This window comes from Asterias rubens, chromosome 15 (assembly GCF_902459465.1).
Source record: "Asterias rubens chromosome 15, eAstRub1.3, whole genome shotgun sequence".
In the NCBI taxonomy this organism is placed as follows: domain Eukaryota; kingdom Metazoa; phylum Echinodermata; class Asteroidea; order Forcipulatida; family Asteriidae; genus Asterias; species Asterias rubens.
Window position 1 is genome coordinate 757,719 of NC_047076.1, and position 12,414 is coordinate 770,132.

At 36.1% G+C, this 12,414-nt stretch overlaps 1 protein-coding gene across 8 annotated transcripts in view; it reads left to right on the forward strand.

The window, feature by feature from the left end:
• Nucleotides 1–12,414, forward strand: part of LOC117300324 (serine/threonine-protein phosphatase 6 regulatory ankyrin repeat subunit A-like) — a 33,543-nt gene that overhangs the window by 3,647 nt on the left and 17,482 nt on the right. For 4 of the 8 annotated variants that reach the window (XM_033784066.1, XM_033784068.1, XM_033784067.1 and 1 more), the window contains exons 2-9: nucleotides 2,935–3,018; nucleotides 4,412–4,561; nucleotides 5,187–5,387; nucleotides 5,911–5,998; nucleotides 6,152–6,294; nucleotides 8,748–8,873; nucleotides 9,427–9,592; nucleotides 10,694–10,738. In XM_033784066.1, coding sequence (XP_033639957.1) covers nucleotides 2,935–3,018; nucleotides 4,412–4,561; nucleotides 5,187–5,387; nucleotides 5,911–5,998; nucleotides 6,152–6,294; nucleotides 8,748–8,873; nucleotides 9,427–9,592; nucleotides 10,694–10,738 — 1,003 coding nt within the window. The remainder of the gene's footprint in view (nucleotides 1–2,934; nucleotides 3,019–4,411; nucleotides 4,562–5,186; nucleotides 5,388–5,910; nucleotides 5,999–6,151; nucleotides 6,295–8,747; nucleotides 8,874–9,426; nucleotides 9,593–10,693; nucleotides 10,739–12,414) is intronic. The other 4 variants (XM_033784069.1, XM_033784072.1, XM_033784073.1 and 1 more) reach the window with 1 other exon arrangement.

Genomic DNA, 12,414 nt, shown 5'->3' on the forward strand with positions numbered 1-12,414 from the left:
GTTCGCAGAAAAGTTCATCTCTTGATGTGATGCGACGACTCCTTCTAGCTTACTGCTTGGATCTAATCTCATCTTCTGAAGTTACATATTGGATCCCTCCTACAGAGTTATAACACTTTCCTGCTAGAGAGTGTCTAGACTTGGTGTGATCAGGGTTTGGGTTTTTCTACCTTCTTGGTCTGCAATTATTGGACAAGCATCGGAGGAGAAGGAATAGTCTGCACTAACAAAATCCTGGACTAATTTCTAATGCTGGTTGTGGTGAAGTAGACGTTACAAATGTTGTCAAATGCATTTAGGATTGGTGTCCTAAAATGTTTGTTTGGTCAAGCAATTGTATCACTGACTTCTGAGTAGCTGAGTGACCAATGAGGAACAGCAGATCTGAGGAAACCTCTTGAAATAGTCAGACAAATTTTCTCTTGGTATCTTGCAATAAGATATTTTGCTACTTTATCTGACTACACTACATCTATCCTGAGTTGCTTGGATTAAGTCTTGGGCCAGGTGTCACCATCTTATCTCATGTTTTCACTAATAGCTCTTATGCTGCAATAAGATGTTTCGCTACTTTATCTGACTACGCTACAAGTTCATCTATCTAAAGTTTCTACGATAAAGTCTTGGGGTGTCATCATCTCGTCAAATTGAATATAAGAAATAGCTACCAGAAAAGTCTGTCTTCCTTTTGAGTCGCTGGAAAGCTCATCGTCATCATGATAACTAATGTTGAGTTGTCTAGCTTGGCCCCGGATAGACTGACTATTTCAGTCGACCCATCGGTGGTTTTCTCTGATCTGCTATTCAATGCTGACCTTGCAAGAGGGCGCTGTGTAAGTAATCTATAATACTTGGTAAATGTGCATTTAAGTTTTTGTGGTAAAATAAAACTTGAAATGTTGTGTTTATAATGTGCATTTTGTATGATTTGGTGATTTGATGATTAATTGAAGGCACGTCAAACAGTTGACAATCACTCTTATCTTGAAGCTGTGATGGTTCAGAGAAAAAAGTGGTGAGATACAACTGTATACCATTGAGGTAGAAATATTTCTACATGTACCTCCATGTGTATACCAAGTTAAGTCTTGACTCTTTGACATTTGTCTTCCGATAGTACATTGTAAATTCTACTGATGATGCTGATTTCACATTTAATTGATTGCATTTTTACCATCACATTCAATGGCCTGATTGTGTCTCGTTTTGTGATAAAGCTGCAGATAAAATGGAACAAAAATAGCAAGACTAAATCTACCCAGCAAGTAGATACACATCATGTACAGCGTGTTATCGCAAATGCAAATATTATGAATCTGACATTAAATTGAACCTGAAGAGTCGGTCAAATAAGGCAAGCAGGTTTTAAAACTGCACATTATGAAGGAGCCGGTAGACCATCATGGGAATTGCATAAATGTACATTACAAATGAGTAGGGAGCTTTGTAGACTGGACCCGTTGTACGCATGAGTCATTCTTCCTGAGAGTTAGTCTAAGAGGAAATCATCAGATTGCTACGAGTCTCACCGTCGATCACATGGTGATTGTAACCGATCTACTATGTACGCGATGTCAAAAGGAGGACTGTCTGAGGCTGGGTGATGAAAACGTCTTCAAGAAAACAACAGGAAGTTGAGAAAATAGATATAAAAGAAGATCCTTTCAACGTAATCCTTGGAGGAAACTAAACAGGAAGTTGGAAAAAGGAAAAAAGGATGATACATCAGAAAAAGTATTCATTGTGATCAAATAAACAGGATTTGCTTTTGGGATTTAATTTATATTGATACTCTTTTACTATTAATAAAAAAAGGTCTTTCTAAGAATTTACGGAGAGTTTAATAATAGCAAGTGTTGAAAACATGTTTTATGGAGAATTGTTTAGAAAAAGTTATAAAGAAGATATGTAGCAAAAAGAAGATCGATATGTTTTGCCTTTAAAAATTTTAAAGCAAAAGAAAGATTGAGTATTTTTTTACATGCATACATACGTACACACCATGTTTAATTTAAACTGTATGTAAACTAATTACTTTTGTTTTGTTTTTACTTTTATAATCAGTTGTGTGTCCCCTTTTGTTACAAACTACTGGCTGTCCAGACACCCTCCTAAAGGAAACAGCCTGGTTATGTATAGACTAGATCAATTGTCGGGTGATTGAAGCCAACCAACTTGGCTCAGCTTGAGTTACTTGAGTGATCATCCAAGTGAAATTGAATCCATTGACAGGGGAAATGGTGGGTTCACTAACTGAATAACAAATGTTGAGGTGTATAGGCATTGTACAATGACAGACGTTTTGCTTATAGCTTTTTGGAAAGTAGCCTGACACTGGGCAAGCAAACTCTGCATTTAACTTGTTGCCCCAAGGAGATTTTAAGAGCACACATTTTAAACATACTCATTAGCGTATTTTGGTATTAATAATAATTATGTAGGTTAATGGTCAAGTAAAACATGTAACTCACAGTCTCACACATTTCATAAATAACTTTACAATCTTAAATACTTAATTTACACATCCGAAAGGGAACAATTATTGAGTGCTTTAAAAAAATGTAGGTTGCACATCTTTTTTAGTAGCCCTCAGGGCAAGTTGAGAAGGCATTCCCTGCAAGGTTTGTAGAGCTACATGTACGTTTGGAGCTTGAGTCTGGTGTTGTTATCTACTCAGCCACAACATGCCATATATATTGCAGTTCATAAACAGATTCTTCACTGTTCTCTATGTGCTGGATAACATACAGGGACATTGACCTCCAAATAGCAGCCTCCAAGATTCTGATGATAACGTCAGGTGCATTGGGTCAATTTACTTCTTTTTTTATTTTATTATTTTAAACAGAACTCGTGAAAGTACCAAGTATACAATGCTTACACGCATAGGGTAAAACTACATAATAATGTTTTTTTCTTTTCTTTTTCGGACAGCCACCCTTGGTTCAAGCTGTGTTCTATGGTGATGCGGATGAGGTGCGAGGTCTTGTGTATATGAATGAAGATGTTAACAGCACGGTAAGTTCAAGATCTTAATCTTTAAAGTCACCTGGAAGTGGTATTTTTTTCAAAATAAAGCTTTTGTCACTAATATATGTGTTTTGATGAGTGGAATGTGAATAAACAGTTAACTAAGGTTTTAAAAAATCAGTTATTATGTTATTTACAAATTTAAGAGTAGACCCCGACCCGAGAGGGCGCTGTTCGTGACGTCAATCGAGGCAGACTTTGCCTGTAATGCGTAGAGTAAACACAATTGCAATTGCCGACCAGGTTGTATTGCTGCTGAATGCAGAAAAACACTTTTTGAAATGTACCAACTCACGACTTGGACGTACATGTACTTTGCACGTGTGTTTACTATACGCATTGCAGGCAAAGTCTGCCTCGATTGACGTCACAAAAGGGGTAGGCGGAGTCAGCCCCCTAAACAACTTTATATATTTTTTAAACATATAAATCGTGACAAACAATTACTAAAAAAAATTGTTTTATTGTTCGTAAGCATATACTCTTATGTTTGAAAGAAAAAAAATTCTATTTCCAGGTGACTTTAAGGATAAGGGTTATTTTGCAACACAAAACACAATGTCCACAGATATACATTAAACTTACAACGTTTGAAGATAATGATGGCAGAAAGCTACCCTTAAAATATTAATTGCTGGGGTGCTGTAGTTTTTGGGAAATGAGTAAAACAATGTGTTTTATAAAATATAACAATTTTAGCAAAATATACAAATCCAAATATGTTTTCAACCCTGTGTGTTACAACTAAAATTGTTTCTGCTTGATGAAATGGTGTCATTTAATCTAGAAACTTAAAATGACAGTTTTATTATTTGCAATTCAGACACTCTTGCCATTCTTGACCTTATGGTAACCTTTGAACTATGTGATTATTTTCACACTATTCGTATGCTTTTCTGCCTGCAGGTTTGACACACCAGCATTTATGTTCAGATATCAACACAAGTTCTCACTTACACAATGTACTAAAAGAATGAACTATAAATAGAAAACTTGCAGATTGCAGGTACAACCATGTGTAAAGTCTATTTTGGTGGAGTGTTGGCTCTGAAAAGAGCTGGTGGGGTCTCAACATTTTAAACAGTGTACTCGGAAGACGATTTTCCTGAGGACGAGTAGAGTATGTACTAGTGAAACGTCAAGACCATACTGGCTCTTTTCAGAGCCAACACTCCTCCATAAGAGATTTTACACATGGTTGTACCTGCGAGTTTACCATTAATGTTTTTACTTTTTTCACAGCATGCAAAGCTTCAGAAAGCCATTTTTATTTTAATGTGTACATGTGCAAATGTTTTAATTCAGCCTCTGGCTGCGAATACATTTTTAATTGTGAATAAACCATTTCAAATCAAATCAAATAATATGCTTTTGACTTTAGGACATGGAGCGTCGGACTCCGATCCACGCAGCAGCCTTCCGAGGTGAAGCAGAGATTGTTGACTTCTTAGCACAGAGTGGTGCAAGAGTTAACACTAAGGACAGTAGATGGTTAACTCCTCTACACAGGGCTGTAGCATCTAAGAGCCTGGTAAGTCACTTTTACACCTGAGCCTTATTTCATAAAGCCTGTAGCGCAAAAAATTGCTTAGCATGAATTTTCTTCCTTGATAAAAACAGGATTACCAACCAAATCTTCACGTGATTTTCAGGATTTAGCAAACAACATTTGAATACCAGTATCAAGCAACATGCAACAAATGAAAATTTGGTTGGTAGTTCTGTTTTTATCAAGGAAGAAATTTCATGCTAAGCAAATTTTTGTGCTTACAGGCTTTATGAAATTGGGCCCTGAGCCTTATTTCATCATAGTAGTTGCTGAAACACAAAAAGTAGCTATGCACAACAAATGTTGCTTACCAGAATAAGGTTACCAGCCAAAATATCATTCCACAATTTGTGGCTGGGATCCTGCTCATTTTTGCTAGGTTAATTAAGCACCATTTGCAGCTTAATGAAATTGGGTCCTAGACTTTTTAATTGCTGTTTTGTGCCCAGTTTAATAGAGTGGCTTTAAGTACTAAAAATCACTTGCCTCGTGCATGCAGTACAGTGTAAATTTTGAGCTCTGAAAATATTCCTTTCAAGCATAAAAGTTATCATTTATCTAACAAAAACAAAAAAACTTACTTGACTTTATTTCTTTTCCATTGCAGAGCACAGTAAAGATGTTGTTGAAGCATAGCGCAGACGTCAACGCTCGTGACAAGAACTGGCAGACACCACTTCATGTAGCTGCAGCAAATAACGCCATTGAGATTGCAGATACACTCATGATGCATCTTAGTACAGTGAACGTAACGGATAGAGCTGGAAGGACTAGTTTACATCATGCTGCATTCAATGGCCATGTTAATGTAAGAGAAATGGTCTTTGCTATTTTATAACTTTACAGATACCTTGGCTTAAAGAGCTGCTTGATCACTCAAAAAAGAAAGCTTGGCAAACAAAGTTAAGTGAATAAGGTTACCAACCAAAGTATTGTGCCAAGTGTACCATTTGTGACTGGTATTCTGCACAATTTTTGCTTAGCAGAACACTGTTATATTTATATAAGTGATATTTTCTACTCTTGCAGCTCTATGAAATGGGGTATAAGGGCACAATTTCATGTAACTGCAGAGGAAAGAAATTTGCTTCGCACAAACACAAAACAGGTTAACAGCTAAAATGTTGTGTGTTGTACGAGACCTCTGACTGGTATTGTACACAATTTATTGCTTAGCAATATATTGTGTCTTAAGCAAGTTTTTTTGTTTATTTGCTGAATGAAGTTGAGTCCTGCTCAATCGTCAAAAAAATGAAGAGGTCTCAATATTAGACTGTTCTTTGACTTACATGTATAAGAAATTTGTTGAACCTTTTTTCCTTTTATTCCAGATGGTGAAACTTCTTGCATCCAAAGGAGGAACCGTTAACGCTCAAGACAAGAAAGAACGACGTCCCCTTCACTATGCTTCCTACATGGGTACACAAAGAATGTTGTTTAAGTTTTCAGAAACTTTCACTCGATATTTACAGTTAACTCAAGACAAATACACGCTAGATGCAAACCAGATTTTAAACAAAAGTTGTATGAACTGAAACTTATCATCAACGTCCTCTTTGTGCTTTTTGTTAGGTCATGTTGATGTTGTCAAGTCGCTTCTTGAGAATGATGCAGATATTGGATGTAGAGATCGGAATCATTTCACTCCGCTTCACGGAGCAGCTGCAAGTGGTCAGGTCAGCGTTGTTAGAGTGCTTCTCGATTTTGGTGCTAAGGTTAGTTATAAAGCATTTCAAATCCTTCAATTCCTTGAAAGGTTTGGGTTTTTGCCTCATGATCCTACAGAGTCCTACATAATCCTACAGAATCTTATAGAGTCACAAATAATTTTTCAGAATCCTGCATAATTCTACAGAACCATACAGAATTCTACAGAATCCCACAAAGTCCTACAGAATCCCTCAGAACCCTACATAATCCCACATAGTCCTACAGAATTCTACAGAGTCGCAAAAAAGAATAAAGATTTTTATGTTGTTCAATTATCCTGCAGAACCACACAAAATCCTACAGAGTCCTACAAAATCCTTCAAATTCCTACAGAATTATCCTACAGAACCACACAAAATCCTACAGAGTCCTACAAAATCCTTCATAATCCTACAGAATGATCCTACAGAATCACACAAATTCCTACAGAATTCCTTAGAATGCCACAGAATCTTACATTATCCTACAGATTAGAGGTCTCTGATATACCTGGGCTAGCTTGTTTGGCTTAATTCTGAATGAAACAAAATCAGGCAGAACACATAATGGATTTGCTCAAAATTTGTTAACTCTACAGTCTTTGCTGCTTATATTGTACAAATTTAAGGCTTGGTCAAACTATAGGAGCCAATGTTAAGCACAAAGTTGTGTGAGGTGAATTTAAAGTTTCATAACGACAGGTAGAGGCAGACATTTTATGCACTTGCTGCTTGCTTTCTGCACTCAACATTGACACAGTTTTAAAAGAACACCTTCCTCTTCATTCTTCATCGAAACTCATCATATTCTAATATTTATATATGTCTGTAGAGTAATCCCTTTTCAGTTTAACAAAGTGTGTGATTTAATTTAATACCAGACTATGATCCGATTGGTGCACAGTCAACTGTCTAAAACTAAACGAATTGTAAGTAATCAGTGTCTAAGGATGCACATCAAAATCAAATCATCCATTCCAATCATTCCAAAAATTTCTCTGATCACTCATAAAGGGAAGGTTTATCACTCTTAAAATAAATGGAAATAAAAACCTTAGGTTATAAACCTACAGCAACATATGATAGATTAAAGCATTTGAGAAACATATCACTTCAAAGTAATGTGGTTATATGGAAAAAGATTAAAGTTTTTATTCCTGAAATTTGAATCTGAGAAGCGTTACGCTACATCTAAATTTATATAGGATTCAAACTCTCAAACAATTAAAAAAAAAAAGAGTTATATTTTGCCTTTAATATTGTTTTTCCAAGCGGTCTTAATGATTTAAACAAAAAGTAGACAAGCGTTCATAATGGTTGTACGGTAGCCTTCAACCTTCAACCTGGTTCTGTCAATGAGACTGATTATGGTTTGCACAGAGGTTGTATTTTGGTTATTTTAGGATGTGCCAAGAGTCAAAATTGATGTTTCGCACCTCTAGTGGGTTTGCAGGCCTTGAACTTCACTCTTGAAGGGGCAAAGCCATTTTCCACTGGTAATGGGCACTTTTATGATTTCTTTTTTAATTTGTAATGGAACTTTGCAAAGAGCAAGTGGTGTGGGTGCCTCTGGTTACTTCAAGGCCTGGGTCTAAATGCACGGAGGTGGTATTTTGGTAACTTTGGGATCTTTTGCTAGGAGTCAAAATTTATGTTTTGCACCGCGGGCTTAAAAGCACATGCATCATTAAAATCGTCTGCACATTTTTATTTACACTTTGCACATCATCAGACAAGATATCATTCCAACTTTATTTGTGGATTTCAAAAACGTCGCAAATTTCACCCAATCCTCTTTTAATGAGCCATCTTTAAGGTACAAACAAAATCTATTAACAATGATGTTTTGTAATTGAAAGCTAAACAAAATATATTCAAAGATGGCTAACAACAGCCAGAGAGAATTGTTGAGAATGTGACATCATGTGTAATCCATTTATTTTTTGATTTTGTGTTTTCTGAAATCACTAAGACTATTATGAAATTAGCTTAGAAGCCTGCATATCAGGTCAGCTCTTGTAGTTAATGGAAGAGTCTGCCCTTATTTTAAAGTATCAACATTTATTTCATTATTTTATTTGTCACAATTTAATTTTTTCTTTGGGTATCAAACCCACTTACACTTGTCATTGTCATCGCTTTCATAAATCCTGGTAAACCCCAAGGGAAATGGACTGGGCAAGTTTAAAGAAAATTTTACTTGAACTTACGGACTCTAGATTAATGTGCCTGCACTCTACCAACTGAGCGATCCAGCTCGTTGGCAGTCTCCCAATCAATATCTTTGTTTGGGGTGCCACAAATTTTTGGTACATTTCCTGAAAAATTAAACCCCAGATATTTTCTTTTTGAATAAGCTTATAAGATATTATATTTTAATAATAGAAATTGCTGCTTTAAAAAATCTGCTGTTTTGATTGTAACAATTCTTGACAATTGTCTTAACTTACCTAAATTGTCTTGTTCCTTGACTCATTCAGGCTGATGTAGTGAATGTCCATGGGAACACACCACTCCATGTTGCTTGCCTTAATGGGAATGATCTGGTGCTCAGGGAATTGATCCAGCATGGTGCAGATGTCAATGTACTCAACCATAAAGGCCAGGTAATACCAACTAGAAAAAGACCAAAACATGAAATAATTTGGTTGATTTTTCCCTTTATAATCTTTTTTTCATCTTTGATGCAAAATTCTACAGGAAATGGAACCATGTTTTGTTGTTTGATCCATGTCTTTGTAGTAAAATCATCTCCCCAAAATCCATTGCTAACAATTGCCATCTGACTTGCTCAGCTCGGTGGTCTAGTCGTAAGACAAACTGCTCTAGCAATCCAAAGGTTGTGGGTTCGATTCCCTCCCAAGTGATCACAGAAGGGTCAAACAAACTATAATTTTTGGTATTGTGGTATGAGAAAACTTATAAAGTTACTCTCACCTAGTGGTGAGGTATTACAGTTTCTTCATCTATTTAAACATGCAGCTCTCAACACCTTGTTTAGGGTCACTCTTTCTAAGGACACACTTCCATTTTTATTTTGAAGATGTTTCTATTGTCCATCTTAGTTATTTCCGTCTCCTCCTGTTTTTAATCTTTCCTCAGACACACTTACTTTTTCTTTTGAAGATGTCTAACTATTATCCACCTTATTTATTTCAGTCTCCTCTTCATCTTGCTGCCGTTTCTCCTCATGGTGGTATGTGTCTTGAGATTCTTCTAAGTGAAGGAGCAGATGTCAACATTCGATGTAAAGATGGTCGGATGCCACTACACATGATTGCACTGCAGGGACGCTACACCAGAGCAGAGAGTCTTATCGAACACAGTAGGTTACATTCTGAGTATTCTGAAACAAATATTATAAATATACCAGGGTTTGCACATTGCCAGTTGTCATTCAGTACTTCTTTTCTTTATTTGTACTTCTTCCCAGGACCCAATTTCATAAAGCTGTTAAGCAGAAAATACGGCTTGACATTTTTTTACCATGCACAAATTGAGTTAGGCACCAGCCTTAATAATGCAAACTTGCGGCTGGTAATCTGTTTCTGCTAGGCATTACTATTCTGTGCTTAGCAAGTTTGTTATGCTTACAGGCCTTATGAAAGTTGGCCCTGTATACAAAAAATGAACTTGTTCTCACAAAAAAAGTGTCTTGTACTACACTCATAGTAGTCATGAGTGTAGTCTTTTCTTCATTGTTTGTACTTATACTCACTGAATAAAACTCATTCTTGGGAAGGATTTAACTATTAGTGTGCCAACCTCTCAGACTCATCTTAAGCAATTTTCTTGTACTTAACTCATAGTAGTCATGAGTGTAGTCTTTTCTTCATTATTTGTACTTATACTCACTGAATAAAACTCATTCTTGGGAAGGATTTGACTATTAGTGTGCCAACCTCTCAGACTCATCTTAAGCAATTTTCCATCTCAGTTTAAATGACACTGACTTGACTTTTGTGGCTTAAATAACATTTTGTGAGTTTTGTGATTAAATAACATTAACCATAACCTCATGAAAGAAGTTCATCAGGCTGGTAAAACTTATTAAATGAATTTTCTATGAAACACAGCCAATACTCACGTAATTTTCGTTTACGTTTTGACTAGTTTCACTAGTCATCATCAGAGCGAGGCACCACCATAACCATAACTCTACAGTGTCGTTTACCAGGATCCTTCCTCTGGAAGGGTTAAAGATGATTGCGTTGCTCTTAAAAATTTGTACATTTTCACTGACCTGCCTTTAGGAAGCAAATCAGTCATCAAGTCCCATTCATTTCAGGTCATTTTAACAACTATGCTTCAAACAATTGAAATACACTGCCGCAAAAAAACACTCCATGTTAGTTTGCATGTACGAAATTTTTATGAGAGTCCATTGTTGATGTACCATTTCTCTCATTTATTTTTCCATGATTAGTATCAGTCACCTACCAACCAAAATCGCCCCAGTCTGCTAAACATGGTAATAATCATCATCAACATGTAGTTGATATACCCCTTGCATAATGCGAAACGCTTCACAGACGCACACGTTTTCACGCACAGAAAACAGCTATCATCCAATCATTTGCCTCCTTTGACCCCACTGAGGGTGCTTTTTGACCCCATTGAGGTCACTTTTTGAGCTTGTGACGTCATATGCAAGGGGTCTATATCCCATCTCTGTGTTGTACATTGATTTTACTTTCAATTTACCCCCCTCCTTGGTCAAACTTGCTGGAAGCAGTGTAGCTTGGCAATTTTTTGTTGTGGGTTCCCTCACAGGCCTTGAATTTTGTTAATAATATTTATAATAAGCTGAGACTGTTTAACTTAAATCAAATATTGTCGCAGCTTTTGGGTACAAAAAAGTAATTTGTATAAATGTCTTTTGTTTGTTTGTCAAATATGTAATAATTAATTTACGAAAATGGTGTATCGTGGGAAAAGTTGGCAGAGCAGGAAAAGCATGAAAGTAAATGTAAAGCGATGTTGGCTTAAAGCCATTATACACTTTCAGTACAGAAAAAAAAAAAAAAGTTCACAGATTTACAAATAATTTACAGGGCTTACAGAAGGTAATGGTGAAAGACTTCTCTTGAAATATTTTTCCTTGAAATGCTTTACTTTTTGAGAAAACATTAAAACAATATCGATTCTCGACAGCGAGAATTACAAATTTATTTTAAACACATGTCATGACACCGCCAAACGTGCGGAAACAAGGGTGGGTTTTCCCGTTATTTTCTCCCGACTCCGATGAACGATTGAGCCTAAATTTTCACAGGTTTGTTATTTTATATATAAGTTGTGATACACGAAGTGTGGGACTTGTACAATACTGTTTACCAAAAGTGTCCAATGGCTTTAATGAAAGGCAATTCCTTGCAATTGGTTCAGTTTGTTGTTCTGCTCCCCAAGGCTCAATTTACAGTAGTCATGGTAGTAGTCTCGGCCAATTTCCTACCTTCTGCTCAGGTAGTAGTTAAAAAGCAGGTTAGTTCTTTTCGGAACTGAGAAGTCTCCCAAATTCTGAAAATCTACTCTTCTGCATTAGAATAGTAGCAAGACAAGTTCTTGAAATAATATAATCTAAACATCAAACTAGGTAAATTCACATGGTGTTACCACAAACCATTGTTACCTCACCATGCAATGCCTAAAAGTCACAAAGAAATTATAGATTGAAAGACTTTGTCATGAGATTTTGTGTTGTTTGTATCTTGTTATGTTGAAGTGGTTTGATTCTTCTTAATGTCCAACCTTTCTTTTGAAGTAAGTTTTTTGTTTAAAAGTGAAACAAGATTTTGCGTCAAGACAGTATACATGTAGCATGATGTGGATTGTACTATGTAAGCATGTTGTTGTTGTTTGTGTTGTGCTGTATTTACTGAACCAAACAAAATGAGATCAAAATTGGATTCAGGATGTATCAGTTACATGGTAGATCATGTAAATAGACACAAACTGACAAACCAAAGAAGTGCCCAAATTAATGACAATTTAACATTTCGTTGAGGATCCTTGAAAGGAAATTGTACGTGTAATTTAAAACATTTTGAAAATGTGTGGTCGGAAACGGAAAAGTGGTGGTTGGGAAAACCTGTGGGCAGAACCCTTTGGATAAAATAAGCCACAACTTCAAATTGGTTGCATCTT